At 49.1% G+C, this 22,342-nt stretch overlaps 1 protein-coding gene across 2 annotated transcripts in view; it reads left to right on the forward strand.

The window, feature by feature from the left end:
* The window catches only part of spata1 (spermatogenesis associated 1), a 97,827-nt gene that overhangs the window by 11,843 nt on the left and 63,642 nt on the right, over nucleotides 1–22,342 (forward strand). For both annotated transcript variants that reach the window (XM_085983515.1, XM_085983514.1), the window contains exon 2: nucleotides 11,751–11,857. In XM_085983515.1, the coding sequence (XP_085839641.1) occupies nucleotides 11,751–11,857 (107 nt within the window). The remainder of the gene's footprint in view (nucleotides 1–11,750; nucleotides 11,858–22,342) is intronic.

Raw genomic sequence — 22,342 nt, forward strand, 5'->3', positions numbered from 1 at the left:
TTTAAAGACCTCTATCAGGTCACCTTTCAACCTCCTCTCTTTCTCTGAAATTTTGCCATTGTATAATATTTATTTATAGTTTGTAATGTATTCCAAACGGTTAGATCAACTTTATTTCTTTTGTCTTTATTTCTGAGGGAGAAATCAAAACAAGCAGCAGAAAAAAAATGGTTAGTATAAGCATTAAATTCTGGAATGACTGCACCATTATTTAAGTTTGGAGGGAGGTTCTGAGTAAAGCACTGAGTATTGCTAATATATTTGGTAAAGAAACAAAAATACACGTTAGTTTAATATTTTCTTAAGCTTTGGCACACCCATGCAAAAAATGAGCTCCCTGGATAAAAAATCAGCACCCTGACCAGATGGGACAATTTGCTGATTTGACACCCTGGACAAAAAGCTGCTTCCCCTGCGACACATTGATTTATTTATGTAGCGGTGATATTAGGGCAATAAATATATTTATTTAGCTATCAGGAGTGGGTAAAGAAAACACTGTTTATTTGTCTTAAAGGAACCAATATTAAAAAACTCTGCCTCTGAGCATATCGCCCTCAAATTTCTTTCCAAATCCTTTCCGTGGTAATTTGCACTCTTCCCCCTCGTCCCATGCCATCTTCCAACAAAATCACAACCTCTCGCTCACCATAGGCAACACCATGTTATTGATGTACATTTTCGAGTCTGTTGTATTTCAGATGATACACTTTGATACAAATACATTTTTTTTTAAAACAGAGAAAGAAAGCCAGTGATTTCCTGATTTTTTTCTGAGCTTGGGGAGGAACCTCTAATTCATAGAATCCTAGACTGATACTGCACAGAAGGAGGCCATTCGGCCCACCGTGCCTGTGCCGGCTCTTTGAAAGAGCGATCCAATTAGCCTCACTCTCCTGCCCTTTCCCCATAATTGACCTCCGGATGCATTCATTTGCAGCCAATAGACCTTAAGCCTTAAAGGGAGTTGGTTCCACCTTAGCCGCAGAATAGTACATTATACATTACTTGGTATATACTCCTGAACTTGGAAAGCAGCCTTTTCCCGGACTTGCTGTTGGCAACACCATAGGCGATCGTTCTATTTGAAGCTGTTTGTTTCTCACAGGATCTCTGGTCAAGTTTGATACAGCCAGACAAGACAAATTTTTATAAGTATAATACAGAGGAAACATAGAAACATAGAAGATAGGAACAGGAGTAGGCCATTCGGCCCTTCGAGCCTGCTCCACCATTCAACGAGATCATGGCTGATCATCCAAACCCTAGCACCCGGTCCCTACACCGACAGCCATCCCACCCAAGCCCTATCCCTGTAACCCCACGTATTTAATCCCCCCTAACAGTAAGGGCCAATTTTTATCATAGCCAATCAACCTAACCCGCACATCTTTGGACTGTGGGAGGAAACCGGAGCACCCGGAGAAAACCCACGCAAACACGGGGAGAATGTGCAAACTTTCTTTCTTATATACTTTCTTTGTAATATTGCATATGCAATGGCAGTAGCTTCCTACTGTTATCTCCAATACCGTGACTGTAACAGGAACTCCTTAGGCAGTTTAATTGCTCATTATTTTCCTGCGTGCAAATATTTGCCTTTTACTAGTTTGAACTTGTATCCCCTTGTCCTAAGTTATTAAACCAGAAATGTCAAAATATAAGAATATGTACCTGATTTAAATAAGTCCCATTTATCGCCTTTTATGATATTGTGTGACTGTAATAGTGTCAAGAATATATTTAATCCAATAAAAGCTTATATTGAAAAAATCCTGACGGTCCAATCATTTGTTTTACAGCTCTACTACATTCCTGTCCTATTAGCTCATGGAGATCAAACTCTTGTTTCCCCAATCTCTGTATTCTGTATCTAACTTTTAAACTCCAGTCTATCTATTGTACCAGCATGCTGAAATTATACTGAGCAGTGTTTTCAGAATGTTAACTAGGTGTGTCAGACTTGACTCCGTGTTAGCACTCTCTGTTCAATGGTAGCACTTTTCCCTCTGAGTCAGAAGGTTGTGGGTTCAAGTCCCATTCCAGAGGCTTGAGCAAATAACCTCTGCTGACACTTTGGGGCAGCACTGAAGGAGTGCTGCAGTGTCGGAGGTGCCATTTTTCAGATGAGCCGTTAAACCGAGGCCCCGTCTGCCCCCTCAGTTGGTTGTAAAAGATCCCATGGCACCTTTCGAAGACAAGCAGGGGCGTTCTCCCAGAGCCCGTGTCAATATTTATCCCTCCGCCAACATAATTCAATCCAATTACCTGGTCATTCATTTCATTGCTGGTTGTGGGACCTTGCTGTGCCCAAATTGGCCTTCTGCATTTCGCTACATTACTAGAGTAACTGCACTTCATTGGCTGTGAAGTGCTTTTGGATGCCCTTGAAGTCATGAAATGCCCTATATAAAAGTTCTGATGAAGGGTCGTCGACCTGAAACGTTAACTCTGTTTCTCTCTCCACAGACACTGCCTGACCTGCTGAGTATTTCTAGCAGTTTCTGTTTTTATTTCAGCTTTCTAGCATCCGCAATATTTTCCTTTTCTATATAAAAGCATGTTCTTTTTTTCTTTAAGTGAAAGTGTCTCTTTAGAATGGCGGCAAATGACATTGCTTGCTGGTGATTTTTAGCAGCGAGTTTCTCCTAATTTTATCCTTTTTAAAAAAAAAAAAAAATTAAAAAAAATTCGCAAAATTTGGTGGAATCTGTGCGGACTGTGACAAAACTTGCAATTCTAGTTTTATCATCCCACAAGATGTTCCGAAGACTTCATCAGTTTGAGGTTCAATTTTCAATGGTGGGGTAAAACTTGCTCAGTTTTGTTCAAAAATGTCATTCATGGCTCAGTGGGGAGCACTCCCGACTCAGAGTCAGAAGGTCGTGGGTTCAAGTCCCACTGCAGAGACTTGAGTACATAATCCAGGCTGATACTCCAGTGCAGTACTGAGGGAGTGCTGCACTGTTGGCAGTGCTGTCTTTTTGGATGAGATGTTAAACCGAGTCCCAGTCTACCCTCTTGGGTGGACACCAGATTCCATGGCATTATATCCACCGCCCACCCCCCCCCCCCCTGCCTCCTGGTGTCCTGGCCAATATTTATCCCTTAATCAACATCACTAAAAAAACAGATTATCTGGTCATTATCACATTGCTGTTTGTGAGCAAAATTGGCTGCTGCGTTTCCCACATTGCAACAGTGACTACACTTCAAAAGTATTTCATTGGCTGTAAAGTGTTTTAGGATGTCCTGAAAGGTGCTGTATAAAGAAAGAAAGACTTGCATTTCTATAGCGCCTTTCACGACCACCGGGCGTCTCAAAGCACTTTACAGCCAACAAAGTACTTTTGAAATGTAGTCACTGTTGTAATGTGGGAAACGTAGCAGCCAATTTGTGCACAGCAAGCTCCCACAAACAGCAATGTGATAATGACTAGATAATCTGTTTTTGTTATGTTGGTTGAGGGAGAAATATTGGCCAGGACACTGGGGAGAACTCCCCTATGTAATCCTTGTGGCAATGCTCCATCTCACCCTCAGTAAGCTCCCCGCTGGAGTGGAGCTAACTTACAGAACAAACGGGAAACTGTTCAACCTCCGTCGCCTCCAGTCCAGATCCAAGGTCATCCCTTCCTCTGCCGTCGAATTACAGTATGCAGACGACGCTTGCGACTGCGCTCACTCGGAGGTCGAACTCCAAACCATCGTTAACCCCTTCACCGATGTGTACGAGAGCATGGGCCTTACACTAAACATCCGTAAGACAAAGGTCCTCTACCAACCTGCCCCCGCCACACAGTACTGCCCCCCGATTATCAAAATCCATGACAAGGCCTTGGACAATGTGGACCACTTTCCATACCTCGGGAGTCTACTGTCAACAAGGGCAGACGTCGATGACGAAGTCCAACACCACCTTCAGTGTGCCAGTGCAGCCTTCGGTCGCCTGAGGAAGAGTGTGTTTGAAGACCAGGACCTCAAACCCAGCACTAAGCTCATGGTCTACAGAGCAGCAGTGATACCCGCCCTGCTGTATGCCTCAGAGACATGGACCATGTACAGCAGGCACCTCAAAGCACTGGAGAGGTACCACCAACGCTGCCTCCGCAAGATCCTGCAAATCCATTGGCAGGATAGGTGCACCAACATCAGTGTTCTCGCTCAGGCCAACATCCCCAGCATCGAAGCTTTGACCACGCTCGATCAGCTCCGATGGATGGATCACATCGTCCGCATGCCCGATACGAGACTCCCAAAACAAGCGCTCTACTCTGAGCTCCGACACGGCAAGAGAGCCGCAGGTGGGCAGAGGAAATGCTTCAAGGACACCCTCAAAGCCTCCTTGAAAAAGTGCAACATCCCCACCGACACCTGGGAATCCCTGTCCCAAGACCGTACAGAGTGGAGAAGAAACATCCGGGAAGGCGCCGAACACCTCGAGTCTCTTCGCCGGGAGTAAGCGGAAGCCAAGCGCAAACAGCGGAAGGAGCGAATGTCAACCCAAGCACCCCGCCCAGCCGCCCCCTTCAACCACCGTCTGCCCCACCTGTGACAGAGACTGTAGGTCCCGCAATGGACTCATCAGTCACCTGCAAACTCATTTTTAATGTGGAAGCAAGTCATCCTCGGTTCCGAGGGACTGCCTAAGAAGAAGAGAAGAATCCAATGTAATCATCAGAAAGGCCCTTCCTATATCAATCCCGATTAAACTTGCACACACATAATCTTTATTCCACTGACAAAAGTTAGAATGGGACGTGATCTGGGGGATACATCACAGGGAGGGAGTTCTCGTAGAAAGGGGCACAGTGCTTCCACCCGAGGGACTTCATCAACTGAATACAGTTGTTCCAGTTTTCTTGACTCTGCTTATTATCGACAATTTTTGTAGCATACTTCAAAGCAGGTCCAAAATGTTGCTTGACCAAGGCATGCGTGTGTGCCTTACTGTCCGTGAGATCGATCCACTTCTGGACATCATCGAAAGTATCTGTCAGGCTCTTGTAGATGCTGTCGGACTCACCCTCATCCTGACGGACTGGATTGTAAGTCTGTCTTTATTTTAATGCTTAAAAATAAACTCTGCTCTGCTACTCACTTATCGGTTTCACCCTCTATGATCACAAATCTCCTTTCTAACATTTCCCCATTTGTTTTCTGCTCTGACAATCTGAAGTATTGAGAATTGGGGCTTTAGTGTTGTGCCCCTCGGTGTTTCTGATTGTGGGGAGCCCTCTCCACGGGGCTTTGAGCATCTCCACTGGAATCTCCTGACTGACCAAACACCCGGTGCTGCCCCATTTTCTAAAGCTGAAGCTGTCTTTACTCCTGAGGTTACAGGGTTGGGAGTTCTGTCACAGGAACACGGGAGCAGGTGTAGGCCATTCAGCCCCTCGAGTCTGTTCCACCATTCAGTTAGATCACGGCTGATCTGTATCTTAACTCCACCTGCCCGCCTTGGTTCCATAACCCTTAATACCCTTGTCTAACAAAAGTCTATCAATCTCAGTTTTTTAATTTTCAGTTGACCTCCAGCCTCAACAGCTTTTTGGGGGGGAGAGTTCTAGATTTCCATTACCCTTCCTGACTTCACCCCTGAACGGCCTAGCTCTAATTTTAAGGTTATGCCCCCTTGTTCTGGATTCTCCCACCAGAGGAAATAATTTCTTTCTCTATCTACCCTATCAAATCCTTTAATCATCTTAAACACTTCAATTACATCATCCTTTATTCTTCTATTTCTGACATGGCAGTGTCAACCGTGGCTCAGTGGGCGGCAATCTCGCCTCTGAGTCAGAATGTTGTGGGTTCAAGTCCCACTCCAGATACTCCAGCACAAAGTTTTAGGCTGACACTCCAGTGCAGTGCTGAGGGAGCGCGGCACTGTCGGAGGTGCCATCTTTCAGATGAGATATTAAACTGAGGTCCCGTTTGCGCTCTCAGCTGGATGTAAAAGATCGCATGGCACTATTTGGAAGAAGAGCAGGGGAGTTATCCCCAGAGTCCTGGCTAATAATTATCCTCAATTAACATAACTAACAGATTATCTGGTCATTAGCACATTGCACTTTGTGGGAGCTTGCTGTGTGCAAATTGACTGCCGTGTTTCCTACCTTACAACAGTGACCACACTTACAAAGTACTTCATTGGCTGTAAAGTGCTTTGGGACATCCTGAGGTTGTGAAAGGTGCTATATAAATGCATGTCTTCATTTCTACTCAACAGATTACAAGCCTTGTCTATGTAACCTGTCCTCAGTTTAATATTGTTATATTTTGGTTTTTTTGGCAAGCAGGCGACCTGTTAACATAAAATCCATTGAGTGTAATTAAGAACATCATGATCAACATTTTTTCCAGAGAGCTGGTTTTGTACTGGAAGCAAAATGAGGGGAATGTGTAAACAGACACAGTAGTTAGGCATGTGCCAGTTCTGTTTGCTTTTATCTGAATTTATAACTGAATTGTTTGGGAAATGATTGCAAAGTTTTTAGTTCCAATTCTTTAAGGGTGACCGTGCTTTGTTTACTTTGTAAAAGTTGGACAATGTCTTTAGAAAAAGAAGTAAACAATGTTTTTTATTTAATATCAGATACATATTTTTATTTTACAAACATTATGGAAAAGGGTTTGCAAAATTGCCAAACCACATACAGTAGCAAGCAGCGACTAAAAGGTCTGTGTAGCTCTATTTGTATTACTTAACATTGTAACGTGCGTTGTTAACAGATGAATTAAACATGAGCTATTATTTACTCAACGATTTGTTAAATGTTCCACTGTGACGCACACATCACGGCTTCTGTTGCTTTTATAGCCATGGGCTGAAGAAACACAGGAGGAGTGTTGTCACTCGGATTCCAGTAGAGTTTAATGTGGCCATGTGAAAATGTTCATACTGTGCCCACTTGAACTGTGGGAGAAAAAAACAGTCAATTGAGGATTTTGCTCTTCCAATCTTAGGTTGTTTTTGGAGGGAATATTTTGAGTTGTATAAAGGTGCTTTCAGATTTGGTGCTTTTGCATTTAGTTTGGATCACAGAAGACTGACATCCACCCAATAGCTCTCCGATGTTTACATTGCTAAAACCTTTGTCAGTCTACCATCCTGCCATGGAGAAAAAGAATTTGTATTTATGTTGCGCCTTTCACGATCTCAGGATGTCCCAAAGTGCCACCCCCTTGACCTTGCCATCTCACGTGGCCTTGCTACTCCTGTCATGTCAATCGCAGATAAGGCCATCTCTGATCCCTTCCTTGTCTTGCACTCCACCCACATCCTCTTTCCCTCTCCCAATCCTACTTCCTTCTGTGTCCACCCCTGGAAAAATCTTTCCCCCAATTCACTTACAATTGCGCTTTCAGAATCCCAACTGCTTAGCCTTTGGCCCTCCATTCACTGCAACATTTCTGCAGTGACTGATCTGCTCAACCACGCCCTCGGCTCCACCTTTGATGCCTTAGTCCCCATTAAAATCATTACTGTCTCTCACCCTGGCCGTTCCCCCAGTACAGCTCTCATCTCTGCTCCCTTAAGTCCAAGGGATGCAAACTTGAATGGCTATGGCGGACACTGGTTTAGCTATTCACCGCCAGATCTGACTGGACCACAAAGCACTACTCTCGTCTGCCAAAACAACTCACTATTCCAGAATCATCCTGGAATGCAAAGATAACCCCTGGCTGCTTTTTCTACTGCTAACCGTCTTCTTAAACCCCTCTCCCTGTCTCCTCCACCCTCACCTCTGACAACAAGTGTGAGGAGCTCATGGACTTCTTTGTCTCTAAGATTGAGACCATCTGTTCAGCTGCCTCTGCCACTTCCCTTCCTTCCCCTAGCCCACCAGGCCAAACTTCCTCTAAGGTTGCCCCCTGCCCTAGCCCTGAACACTCTCACCTTTCTCTAGTTTCTTTCCTTTCTCCCCTCATGCCCTCTCCGAGCTCATCTTGTCCATAAAACCCACTTCCTGCCCCCTTGACCCTATTCCCACCAAACTGCTGACCACCCAACTTCCCTTCCTGGCTCCCTTGTTCACTGATATTGTTAACGGTTCTCTCTCCTCGTCTCCCTTTCCTTCAAAACTCCCTTCATCACCCCTCTCCTCAAAAAAAAAAAAAAAAAAAAAAACCCTTGACCCCTCCGTCCTTGCAAACTACCGCCCCATCTCCAACCTCCCTTTCCTCTCCAGTGTCGTTGAACGTGCTGTCACATCCCAAATCCGTGCCCATCTTTCCTGGAACTCCATGTTTGAATCCCTGCCACAGTACCGAAACAGCTCTTATCAAAGTCACAGATGACATCCTTTGTGACTGTGACAAACGTAAACTATCCTTCCTCCTCCTTCCCAACCTGTCTGCAGCCTTTGACACGGTTGACCACATCATCCTCCTCCAAAGCTTCTCCACTGTAATCCAGCTGGATGGGACTGCACTCACTGGGTTAAATTCTTAGCTATCTAATTGTAGCCAGAGAATCACCTGAAATGGCTTCTCTTCCCGCTCCCACATCGTTACCTCTGCTGTCCACCAAGGATCTAGCCTTGGCCCCTTCCTATTTCTCAGCTACATGCTGCCCCTCGGTGACGACATCTCAGAAGTATAATTTTAGAGAGGTCGTCCGTCCAAACTTGGGTCACGTCTGGCGAAAGTATTTTGAACTGTATAACACAGGCCGGAGGTAGTGAGGAGAGCAATTTGAGGCGATGAATTAAGAGAATGAATTTAATCGTGTCAGTTATGGCTCAGTGGGTAGCACACTCACCTCAGAAGGTTGTGGATTCAAGTCCCACTCCAGGGACTTGAGCACAAAAATCTAGGCTGACACTCCAGTGCAGTGCTGAGGGAGTGCTGCACTGTCGGAGGTGCCATCTTTCGGATGAGATGTTAAACCGAGGCCCCATCTGCTCTCTCGGGTGGACGTAAAAGATCTCATGGCACTATTTGGAAGAAGAGCAGGGAAATTATCCCCGGTGTCCTGGCCGATATTTATCCCTCAATCAACATCACTGAAACAGATTATCTGGTCATTATCACATTGCTATTTGTGGGAGCTTGCTGTGCGCAAATTGGCTGCGTTTCCTACATTACAACAGTGACTGCACTTCAAAAATATTTAATTGGCTGTAAAGCGCTTTGGGACGTCCTGAGGTCGTGAAAGGTGCTATATAAATGGAAGTCTTTTTACAGTACATTGATAGCATTGCGGTAAAATAGATAAGGGCGAACCAGTGGATGTGTATTTGGACTTTCAGAAGGCCTTAGATAAGGTCCCGCATAAGAGATTAGTGTGTAAAGTTAAGGCACATGGGATTGGGGGCAAGGTATTGACTTGGATAGAGAACTGGTTGGCAGACAGAAAGCAAAGAGTTGGAATAAACGGGTCTTTTTCCGAGTGGCAGGCAGTGACTAGTCGGGTACCGCAGGGATCGGTCATAGAGTCATAGAGTCATAGGCCTAGAAATTGAGTGCCCTTAGCGCCGATTTTGCGGCGCTAGAGGGCCTAGCGCTGCATTTGGCGCCGGCGCCGAAATTGCCTGGGGCCCTTACGCCGCGGTAGACCGGTAGCGCTGCGCCGGCACCGATGACGTCATCGGTGTGCGCAGCGTCCCGGTTGCCATGCCGACGGGCCCCAGCGCCGAAATTCAGTTGCGGCCGCCTCGCCCGTGACAGCCGCAACTAAGACTCTGGCAACAGAGTCTTACGAGTCTTTGCGCCAGCGCATTAAAGGCCCCGCGGCGGCCGGCCGCTTTCCCGCCGGCCGCCTGGCCGCAGCTCCCTCCCCGGACTCCCCCCCCCCCCCCCCCCCCCCCCCCCCGGAACAGAAGCAAGCCCGGCACTTGTCCGAGGTGCCAGGCTCATTTTTTAAAAGATTTTCGCGGGCCGCGATCGGGTGCAGGCAGCTCCTCCTTAAGGGAAGGAGGAGGCCTGCACTTCCCGAGCCTGCCGCACCGCATCGGGTGCCGCAGCGCCGGAATTGCGGCGCGAAACGGCAGTTAGCGCCGATTTACCGCCGCAAAGACCCTTCAGTAGCGCCGGCAGCCGTTTGGGCGCGGCCCTGCTGAATTTTTGGCGCGCGCAGGGGGACTTAGCGCCGGCACTAACTTCCGGCGCTAAAGCCCTGGCTAAGCCAAAACTCAATTTCTAGGCCATAGAGTTTTACAGCGCAGAAAGAGGCCCTTCGGCCCATCGTGTCTGCGCCGTCCATCAATCCCTGTCCAGTCTAATCCCATTTTCCAGCATTTGGTCCATAGCCTTGTGTGCAATGGCATTTCAAGTGCCCATCCAAATGCTTCTTGAATGTTGTGAGGGTTCCTGCCTCTACCACCCTTTCAGGCAGTGAGTTCCAGCTTCCAACCACCCTCTGGGTGAAAAAGTTCCTCCTCAAATCCCCCCTAAATCTCCTGCCCCTTACCCTGAATCTATGCCCCCTTGTTATTGACCCCCCTACTAAGGGGAAAAGTTCCTCTTTATCTACCCTATCTATGCCCCTCATCATTTTGTACACCTCAATCAGGTCCCCCCTCAGCCTCCTTTGCTCCTTGGACCCCAGCTATTCACAATATATATTAATGATCTAGACAAGGGAACTAGATGTAATATCTCCAAATTTGCAGACAACACAAAGCTGGGTGGGCGTGTGTGCTGTGAGGAGGATGCCGAGAAACTCCAGGACGATTTGGACAGGTTGGGTGATTGGGCAAAAGCATGGCAGATGCAATATAACGTGAATAAATGTGAGGTTATCCACTTTGGTAGCAAAAACAGGAAGGCAGATTATTATCTGAATGGCAATAGATTGGGAGAAGGGGAAGTGCAATGAGACCTGGGTGTCCTTGTGCACCAGTCACTGAAGGTAAGCATGCAGGCACAGCAGGCGGTTAAGAAGGCAAATGGTATGTTGGCCATTGTAGCGAGAGGGTTTGAGTACAGGAACAAGGATGTCTTGCTCCAGTTGTACAGGGCCTTGGTGAGTCCACATCTTGAGTATTGTGTGCAGTTTTGGTCGCCTTATCTGAGGAAGGATGTTCTTGCCATGGAAGGAGTTCAGCGAAGATTCACCAGGCTGATACCTGGGATGGCAGGAATGACGTATGAGGAGAGATTGGGTCGCTTGGGCTTGTACTCGCTGGAGTTTAGAAGAATGAAAGGGGATCTCATTGAAACTTATAAAATTCTGACAGGACGGGACAGACTAGATGCAGGGAGGATGATCCCGATGGTTGGGGAGTCCAGAACCAGGGGCCACAGTCTAAGGATAAGGGGTAGGCCATTTAGGACAGAAATGAGGAGGAATTTCTTCACCCAGAGAGTAGTGAACCTGTGGCATTCTCTACCACAGAAGGCAGTAGAGGCCAATTCATTAAATATATTCAAGAAGGAGTTGGATATATTTCTTAAGGCTAAAGGGATCAAGGGGTATGGGGAGAAAGCAGGGACTGGGTACTGAATTTGGATGATCAGCCATGATCGCATTGAATGGCGGAGCAGGCTCGAGGGGCTGAATGGCCTACTCCTGCTCCTATCTTCTATGTTTCTATATTAAGCCTGGTGGTGCTGCGGTTTTATCCCAGGAGTGATTTAAAACCATTATGGTCGTTCATTTTTTAACTCTGGTTGTACCCGGAGAGGGGACGGGGCAATCAGCATCCTTTGTTATACCAGTTGCTCAAATTATTGATTGTGTTAGGATATGATTACATTGTTTGTGTATTGCATATTCACAGTTCTTGCATTATAAACTGTTTCAGGTGTTAGAGCTTCATGTCTTCTGTGTCCCAGCTGAACTGTGGAACGCCAAATTAAATACGGTTTCTACCCACGTCATTAGCAAGTTCATCTCGGTTGGGTTTGTCAGGTAAGGATTAATACTGATCTATTTTTCTGAATGTTTGTTTACAGTCTAATCCAATACTGTTTTTTTTTTGCAGCCTGGATGAGTCAGTGTTTCATGTTTTTGTTTATTGTGAGAGGTTGCAGCCCCTCATTATTTCATTATTTGAAGGGGCTCTTCCTCAACTGCTGGCTCCACTTCAGTCCCACGCTCTTGATCTTTGGATGTGGGGGGTGGTGGGGGCGGGTAAGTCGGAGGACCTCCTCCTGGGCCTGGCCAAGGTGAACATTCACAGGTCCAGGTTAGAGACGGCCCGCGGCGGTGGTCGCTCTGACTGCCTGCCTCTCCTCCGTGGTCCTGTCCGCCCCGGGTGGCCCTGGAGAAGGAGCAGGTGGTGTCCACCGGTACGCTTGAGGCCTCCTGCAATTGGTGGCCACCGCGGGGACTGGACACTGACAACAACATTATTATTTAAGTTTCTAAGTTGCCATTGATTTTTTTTTTACAGTTTAATTCCTTATTAGATGTGCCTCTAAAATGGGGGCACTTTTGTTTGCTTTTTTTTTGATGGTTTATGTACAAAAGGAATACTATACAGATGCAACAATAAATGTAGTGGCTGCTTGTTAATAGCGTACCTTAAGATGACTGAGATTGAAAACAAAGCAGAAAAATAATCATATTCATAATCATAATCAACTTTATTGTCATTGTTAGTGCACAAGTGCAGTACAACGAAATGTAGGCTTGCGGCTCCCGAGAGTGTACATTTAGATTAAGACATTTAAACATTCAACATTCATTTGGCTTGTAATACATTAACATAAACATAACCATAATAAAGTGCATTGGCAGATGTGCAGGCTTTAGAGTTTATTTGTGGAGTTCAGTAGGATGACAGCCCTGGGAAAGAAGCTGTTCCTAAATCTGGTCGTTCGGGTGCGAATGCATCTGTAGCGTCTCCCAGATGGCAGGAGGGCGAACAGACTGTGGCTGGGGTGGGTAGGGTCTTTGATGATGGTCCGTGACCTCCGTAAACAGCGTTTCTGGTATATGTGCTCAATGGTCGGTAGCCGGGTGCCGGTAATGCGTTGGGCAGTTTTGACTACCCGCTGCAGGGCTTTCCGGTCATAGTAGCTACAGCTGCCATACCATACTGTGATACAGTTCGTCAGGATGCTCTCTATTGTGCAGCGGTAAAAGTTAGAGAGGATCAGGGGTGACAGGTTACATCCCTTCAGCCTCCTTAGGAAATATAGGCGCTGCTGGGCCTTCTTCACCAGAGAGGAGGTATTGAGGGACCAGGAGAGGTCTTCCGTGATGTGGACTCTGAGGAACTTAAAGCTGTCCACCCTTTCCACCACAGCCCCATTGATGTGGATGGGGGTGTGACTTCCGCCTTTAGACTTCCTGAAGTCCACAATGATTTCTTTGGTTTTCTTGATGTTGAGGGCCAGGTTGTTATCGGCGCACCACTTCACGAGATGCTGGACCTCCTCCCTGTAGGCTGACTCATCGTTGTTGGTGATCTGGCCTACCACCGTGGTATCATCCGCAAACTTGATGATGGTGTTGGAACCATGAACAGCCACACAGTCGTGGGTGAAGAGGGAGTAGTGGAGGGGGCTCAGCACACATCCTTGTGGGGCCCCCGTGTTCAGGGTCGGGGGGGGGAGGTGTGGTTACCTAATTTGACAGACTGGGGTCTGTTTGTTAGGAAGTCCAGGGTCCAGTTGCAGAGGGAAGTGTTCAGGCCAAGAGTGTGGAGTTTGGTGGCCAGCTTGTTGGGGACGATAGTGTTGAATGCTGAGCTGTAGTCTGATGCGCTATCAATTACTCATAAAAGACTGAGAGTTAAGAGAGTAACTAAATGCTTTTATTAACAAAAGAATGAAGGTCTGCCTCGAGTGGTCGACCGGTCCAGAAATACAAAGGGCTGGGGAGCAGTCACCTTTATACTAGGACTTGTGGGAGGAGTCAGCCGAGGCATGTCCAGGCATGTACACAGTGGAATACAAACAGTGGTTTACCACATTCACCCCTTGTTTAAAATTGAGTCCGGCGGGGTGAAGTGTATTAAAAGTTAGTGTATTGGAGTCTCTCCGGAGGTCTTGTCTGGCGCTGTGATCGGCGTGACGACGGCAGGGGTAGTGGAGTTTCCGGCGTCGAGTCCTGCGTGGGCTGTGGCACAGGCGTGTCGTCCTCGTAGATGTCGAGCGGGTCGCGGGGCCCAGGCCTGCCGTCTGCTGGGGCTGGATATCGGATCGTGGGGGGAGGGTGGTAGTGAGTAGTGGGTTACTGCGGCCCCCGAGGGTGCAAGGTCTCTTATGGAGACTGTGTCCTCCCGCCCGTCTGGGTATGCAATGTAAGCATACTGGGGGTCGGCCCTCTCAACCAGGGGGTCCGTTTTATGGGTCCTCACGTGCCTTCTCAGTAGGACCGGCCCTGGGGACGTCAGCCATGGCGGTAGCGATGTCCCCGATGTGGACTTCCTTGGGAAGACAAACATTTTCTCATGAGGGGTGGCGTTAGTGGCAGTGCAGAGCAGTGACCGAATAGAGTGGAGCGCATCGGGGAGCACATCCTGCCAGCGGGAGGTTGGAAGGCCCCTAGACTTTAAGGCTAGCAGGGCGGCCTTCCAAACTGTCGCATTTTCTCTTTCCACCTGTCCGTTCCCCCGGGGGTTGTAACTGGTGGTCCTGCTTGTGGCAATACCCCTAGTTAGCAGGTACTGACGGAGTTCGTCGCTCATAAACGATGAGCCCCGGTCGCTATGGATATAGCTGGGGAAACCGAACAGGGTGAAGAGGTCGTTCAGACATTTAATGACCGTGGCACTGGTCATGTCCGGGCAGGGGATTGCGAACGGGAAACGGGAGTACTCGTCAATAATATTGAGGAAGTACACATTGCGGTCGGAGGAGGGGAGAGGCCCTTTAAAATCAACGCTCAGGCGCTCGAAGGGGCGAGTGGCTTTTATCAGGTGGGCCCTGTCTGGTCTATAAAAGTGCGGTTTGCACTCAGCGCAGACTTGGCAGTTCCTGGTCATGGTCCTGACCTCCTCAATAGAGTAAGGCAGGTTGCGGGCCTTGATGAAGTGGAAGAACCTGGTGACCCCCGGGTGGCAGAGGTCATTGTGGAGGGCCCGCAGTCTATCGATCTGCGCGCTGGCGCAGGTGCCACGCGATAGCGCATCCGGGGGTTCATTGAGCTTCCCGGGCCGGTACAAGATCTCGTAATTGTAGGTGGAAAGTTCGATTCTCCACCTCAAGATCTTGGCATTTTTGATTTTGCCCCTCTGCTTGTTGTTAAACATGGAAGCAACTGAACGTTGGTCAGTGAGCAGGGTAAATCGTTTTCCGGCCAGGTAGTGCCTCCAATGACGCACAGCCTCCACAATCGCCTGGGCCTCCTTCTCAACAGCGGAGTGTCTGGTCTCCGGGCCTTGGAGGGTTCGTGAAAAGAAGGCCACGGGTCTCCCCGCCTGATTGAGGGTAGCGGCCAGGGCAAAGTCGGACGCGTCGCTTTCCACCTGGAAGGGGATGGATTCGTCCACTGCGTGCATGGTGGCTTTGGCAATGTCTTCCTTGATACGGTGGAAGGCTAAGCGGGCCTCTGCCGTCAAGGGAAAAGAGGTGGACTTGATCAGCGGATGGGCCTTGTCCGCATAGTAGGGGACCCACTGGGCACAATAGGAGAAAAACCCTAGGCACCTCTTCAGGGCCTTGAGGCAGTGGGGCAGTGGGAGTTCCATAAGGGGACGCATCCGGTCGGGGTCGGGGCCGATGACTCCGTGTTCCACAACACAGCCAAGGATGGCGAGGCGGTTTGTGCGGAATATGCCCTTCTCCTTGTTTCTGTCAGGTTCAGGAGTTGGGCGGTGCGGAGGAATTTTTCGAGGTTTGCGTCATGGTCCTGCAAGTCACGGCCGCAGATGGTCACATTGTCCAGATATGGGAAAGTGGCCTGCAACGCATTTTGATCTACCATCCGGTCCATCTCCCTTTGGAAGACGGAGACCCCGTTGGTGACGCCAAAGGGAACCCTAAGGAAGTGGTAGAGGCGGCCGTTTGCCTCAAAGGCAGTATACTGGCGGTCCTCAGGGCGGATAGGGAGCTGGTGGTACGCTGATTTCAGGTCAATGGTCGAGAAGACGCGGTACTGCGCGATCTGGTTGACCATATCAGCTATGCGGGGGAGTGGGTAGGCGTCCAGCAGGGTGTAGCGATTTATTGTCTGGCTGTAGTCGATGACCAGGCGCTGCTTCTCGCCGGTCTTAACGACCACAACCTGGGCTCGCCAGGGGCTGGTGCTGCCCTCAATAATCCCTTCCTTCAGGAGCCGCTCCACTTCGGTTTTAATGAAAACCCTGTCCCCGGCACTGTATCGCCTGCTCTTTGTGGCGATGGGCTTACAGTCGGGGGTGAGGTTAGCAAACAGTGGGGGGGGGGGGGGGTGACTCTGAGTGTGGAGAGGTTGCACCTGGTGCGCGGCGGGCAATTTGGGAGCTGCTGGCTGCGGACTGTGAGTGGGGGTAGGGGTCCACCGTACGCCATCGTAACACTTTTAAGGTTGCACTGAAAATCTAACCCCAGCAGGACGGCAGCGCAGAGGTCGGGCAGGACCAGAAGTTTAAAATGATCGTACACGGTCCCGTCTACTACGAGTGTCACTACGCAGTAGCCGCCGATGTCCGCCGACTGGGACTCGGAGGCCATAGAAATCCGCTGGTGCGCAGGCAGGACTGGGAGAGAGCAACGCCGCACCGTGTCGGGGTGGATGAAGCTCTCCGTGCTCCCAGAGTCAAAAAGGCAGATTGTATCGTGGCCATTTACCTTAATGTCCATTGTGGAACTGGCCAGCTGGTGCGGTCTCGCTTGGTCCAGTGTAACGGATGCCAGCGTAGGGGTCGGTGTGTCGCTGCGGGTATCAGATGAGGCGGTGTTGGGGGCCTGCTGCGTTCCGGCTGTCGTCCAAGATGGCGGCGTCCATGATCCCCATGTGGCTGGAGGTGTCCAAAATGGCTGCTGTACCGGTGGTTCGCACATGGCCGGGGAGGCCCAAGATGGCGGCCCGCATGGCCCACACGCGGCGCTGCTGGGGTTCGGGGTGGCTTTGGCCCTGCAGACGTTAGCGTAGTGTCCCTTCTTCCCGCAGCCCGAGCAGATCGCGTTTTTCGCCGGGCAGCGCACTCTGGGGTGTTTTGCCTGGCCACAGAAGTAGCATTTCTGGCCTTGGGGCACTGCTGTCTGGCCTTGGGACACTGCTGCGGTAGTTGGGCCGTGGCTGGGGTGGCACGGCGCTATGAGGCGGTCCTACCGTGTCCCAGGCTGTCATTCCCCGCGGCGTCCACGGTGCAGAGGAGTAGGCATCCATGCCCCGGTAGGCTGCATCCAATGATAGTGCGAGTTCAGAGGCCTTGTTGAGGTCGAGGTCACTCTGCTCCAACAGTCGCTGTCGGGTGTAATTGGATCTGTGGCCCACTACAAAAGCGTCCTGGATAAGTTCCTCTGTGTACACGGCGGCCTTTACATCCTTACAACCACAGGCCCGGCCAAGCACAGACAGTGCCTGAAGGTATTCCACGGTCGATTCTCCAGGTTGTTGTTTACGACTCCCCAGAAGGTGCCTGGCGTACACTTCGTTCACTGGGCGCGTGTACTGGTCCTTGAGCTTGATAGCGTCCGCGTACGAGGTCGCGTCTTGGATGACCAAGTACACTCGGTGGTTCACTTTGGAGGTCAGGACATCCAGTTTGTCCTCGTCCGATTTGATTGCTGCGGAGGCGGTCAGGAATTTTTCGAAACACTTAAGCCAGTGAGTAAACTTGGTGGATGAGTCCGCCTCCCGATGATCTAAGTCCAGGCATGCTGGTGTGAGGATCTTCTCCATTATAAAAATTTTGTTAATAAAATTGATGCGCTATCAATTACTCATAAAAGACTGAGAGTTAAGAGAGTAACTAAAGGCTTTTATTAACAAAAGAATGAAGGTCTGCCTCGAGTGGTCGACCGGTCCAGAAATACAAAGGGCTGGGGAGCAGTCACCTTTATACTAGGACTTGTGGGAGGAGTCAGCCGAGGCATGTCCAGGCATGTACACAGTGGAATACAAACAGTGGTTTACCACATAGTCTATGAACAGCATTCTGATGTAGGTCTCTTTACCGTCTAAGTGATTCAGTGCAGAGTGTAGAGCAGTTGTGATTGCATCCTCCGTTGATCTGTTTGCACGATAGGCAAACTGGTGTTGGTCAAGAGAGGCGGGAACACTGGCTTTGATGTGAGCCAGGACCAGTCTCTCAAAACACTTCATTATAATGGGTGTGAGTGCGACAGGTCGATAGTCGTTCAGACACGTCACAGCCGTTTGCTTTGGCACAGGAATAATGATAGCGGTCTTGAAGCATGTAGGGACTACTGCCTGGGCCAATGACAGATTAAAGATGGCGGTGAAGACATCAGCCAGCTGATCACATTCCTTGAGTACCCGTCCAGGGATGCTATCAGGTCCAGCAGCCTTTCGTGTGTTCACTCCGCGTAGAACACCCCTTACGTCGGAGGTCGACAGAGTGAGCACCTGGTCTTCTGGGGGTGGCAAGGCTTTGGTAGCCGGCTCCCTGTTGTCCCTGTCAAAGCGAGCGTAGAAGTTGTGAAGCTCCTCCGGAAGGGAGGCATCGCTAACCGGGGGGCTGGTGTTTTTACTCTTGTAGTCAGTGATGGACTGGATGCCTTGCCACATACGCCGGGGGTCCGAGTTGTTGTGGAAATGATCCTCTATCCGCTGTGTCTGTTTCCTTTTGGCAGTCCTGATACCCTTTTTTAGGTTGATCCAAGCTGCACTGTAAGCCGCCGCGTCGCCAGATTTAAATGCTGCATCGTGTGCTTTCAACAGCGAGCGGACCTCTCCGTTCATCCAGGGTTTCTGGTTGGGGTATGTCCTGATATTTTTATGGGTCGTGACGACCTCTACGCAACTGTTAATGTAGAATAGCACTGTGGATGCGTATTCCTCGATGTCATTATGGGCAAACATGCTCCAATCAGTGCGTTCGAAGCAATCCTGAAGCTCCGAGACTGCCCCCTCTGGCCATACTTTCACTGATCTCACTGATGATTTCACTCTTTTGATGTATGCCGGGGCTAGAAACAGGGAGAGGTGGTCAGACTTCCCAAGGTGGGGGCAGGGAATGGCCTTATAAGCATCTACAATGCTCGTGTAGACTTGATCCAGTGTGTTCTCCCCTCTTGTGGGGCAGGAAACATTCTGGTGGAGTTTCGGGAGTACAGATTTTAGGTTTATGTGATTGAAGTCCCCTGCGACGATAAAAGCTCCGTCTGGGTGCTACTCAGTGCTACTATTAACTTTTCAGAAGGGTGTTGTATTTAAAATTATGAAGGGGTTCAATAGGCTAGATGCAGAGAAGATGTTTCCACTTGTGGAGGAGTCCAAAACTAAGGGCTATAAATATAAGATAGTCACTAATAAATCTAATAGGGAGTTCAGGAGAAACTTCTTTAGCCAGATAGTGGTGAGAATGTGGAACTCGCTACCACAGGGAGTAGTTGAGGTGAACAGCATGGATGCATTTAAGGGGAAGCTGGGTAAGTACATGAGGGAGAAAGGAATAGAAGGTTATGCTGATGGGGTGAGATGAAGTAAGGTGGGAGGAGGCTGGTGTGGAGCATAAACACCGGCACGGAGCAGTTTGGCCGAATGGCCTGTTTCTGATCTGTAAAAGTCGATGTAATTTAGTGTGAAAATTTTCATGGAGACTTTTTTACATCCAGAAGTATAATTTTAGAGAGGTCGTCCGTCCAAACTTGGGTCACGTCTGGCGAAAGTATTTTGAACTGCATAACAGGTAGTGAGGAGAGCAATTTGAGGTGATGAATTAAGAGAATGAATTTAATCGTGTCAGCGGTGGCTCAGTGGGTAGCACACTCGCCTCTTGAGTCAGAAGGTTGTGAATTTAAGTCCCACTCCAGGGACTTGAGCACAGAAATCTAGGCTGACATTCAAGTGCAGTGCTGAGGGAGTGCTGCACTGTTGGAAGTGCTGTCTTTCAGATGAGATGTTAAAAGGAGGCCCCGTCTGCTCTCTCAAGTGGACGTAAAAGATCTCGTGGCACTATTTTGAAGACCAGGGAGGTTATCCCCAGTGTCCTGGCCAATATTTATCTCTCAATCAACATAACTGAAACAGACTATCTACTCATTATCACGTTGCTGTTTGTGGGAGCTTGCTGTGTGCAAATTGGCTGCCGTGTTTCCTACATTACAACAGTGACTACACTTCAAAAAGTACTTCATTGGCTGTAAAGCGCTTTGGGATGCCCTGAGGTCGTGAAAGGCGCTATAGAAATGCAAGTCTTTCTTTTTAAGTCTTTATTCTGCACTGCCACCATTGCTTGAGTGTTTCCCTGTGTTTTTTTAATTCGGTCACGGGATGTGGGCGTCGCTGGCATTTATTGCCCATCCCTAATTGCCCTTGAGAAGGTGGTGGAAATGCCCTAACTTGCATCAAGTCCCGGTCGCCCATCACCCCTGTGCTCGCTGACCTACATTGGCTCCCAATTAAGCAACGCCTCGATTTCAAAATTCTCATCCTTGTTTTTAAATCCCTTCATGGCCTCGCCCCTCCCTATCTCTGTAATCTCCATCAGCCCCACAACCCACCGAGATATCTGTGCCCCTCTAATTCTGGCCTCTTGAGCATCCCTGATTATAATCGCTCAACCATCGCTGGCCATGCCTTCAGCTGCCTGGGCCCTACGCTCTGGACTTCCCTGCCTAAACCTCTCCGCCTCGCTACCTCTCTTTCCTCCTTTAAGACCCTCCTTAAAACCTACCTCTTTGACCAAGCTTTTGGTCACCTGCCCTACTTTCTCCTTATGTGGCTCGGTGTCAAATTTTTTGTCTTTTAATACTCCCGTAAAGCACCTCGGGACGTTTTACTACGTTAAAAGCGCTATATAAATACAAGTTGTTGTTGTTGTTGGTGAGCTGCCTTCATGAACCGCTGCAGTCCGTGTGTTGAAGGTGCTCCCACAGCGTTGTTAGGGAGGGAGTTCCAGGATTTTGACCCAGCGACGATGAAGGATCGGCGATATATTTCCAAGTCAGGGTGGTGTGTGACTTGGAGAGGAACTTAGAGATGGTGGTGTTCCCATGGACCTGCTGCCCTTGTCCTTCTAGGTGGTGGAGGTCGCGGGTTTGGGAGGTGCTGCTGAAGAAGCCTTGGTGAGTTGCTGCAGTGCACCTTGTAGATGGTACACACTGCAGCCACGGTGCGCCGGTGGTGGAGGGAGTGAATGTTTAAGGTGGTGGGTGGGGTGCCAATCAAGCGGGCTGCTTTGTCGTGGATGGTATCGAACTTCTTGAGTGTTGTTGGAGCTGCACTCATCTAGGCAAGTGGAGAGTATTCCATCACACTCCTGACTTGTGCCTTGTAGATGGTGGAAAGGTTTTGGGGAGTCAGGAGGTGAGACACTCGCCGCAGAATACCCAGCCTCTGACCTGCTCTTGTAGCCACTGTATTTATGTGGCTGGTCCAATTAAATTTCTGGTCAATGGTGACCCCCGAGGATGTTGATGGTGGGGGATTGGATGATGGTAGTGCCATGGAATGTTAGGGGGAGGTGGTTAGATGTTTGTTGGTGATAGTCATTGCCTAGCACTTGTGGGGTGCGAATGTTACCTGCCACTTATCAGCCCAAGCTTGAATGTTGTCCTGGTCTTGCGGCATGCGGGTATGGACTCCTTCATTATCTGTGGAGTTGCGAATGGCACTGAACACTGTGCAGTCATCAGTGAACATCCCCATTTCTGACCTTATGATGGAGGAAAGGTCATTGGTGAAGCAGCTGAAGATGGTTGGGCCTGGGACACTGCGCTGAGGAACTCCTGCAGTGATGTCCTGGGGCTGAGATGATTGGCCTCCAACAAATGACTCCAGCCAGTGGAGCGTTTTCACCCTGATTCTCATTAACTTCAGTTTTACTAGGGCTCCTTGATGCCAGACTCGGTCAAATGCTGCCTCGATGTCAAGGGCAGTCACACTCGCCTCACCTCTGGAATTCAGCTCTTTTGCCCATGTTTGGACCAAGGCAGTAATGAGGTCTGGAGCAGAGTGGTCCTGGCGGAACCTAAACTAAGCATCGGTGAGAAGGTTGTTGGTGAGTAAGTGCCACTTGATCGCGCTATCGATGACACCTTCCATCACTTTGATGATGATTGAGAGTAGACTGATTGGATTGGATTTGTCCTGCTTTTTGTGGACATGACATACCTGGACAAGTCTTAAGCACTACAGCCAGGATGTTGTCGTAGCCCATAGCCTTTGCTGTATCCAGTGCGCTCAGCCATTTCTTGATATCACGTGGCGTGAATTGAATTGGCTGACTGGCTTCTGTGATGGTGGGGACCTCAGGAGGAGGAAATGTATCATCCACTCGGCACTTCTGGCTGAAGATGGTTGCAAACACTTCAGCCTTGCCTTTTGCACTCG

Source organism: Somniosus microcephalus, chromosome 3, assembly GCF_052327205.1.
Source record: "Somniosus microcephalus isolate GS21.2 chromosome 3, FLI_Smic_1.0, whole genome shotgun sequence".
In the NCBI taxonomy this organism is placed as follows: Eukaryota; Metazoa; Chordata; class Chondrichthyes; order Squaliformes; family Somniosidae; genus Somniosus; species Somniosus microcephalus.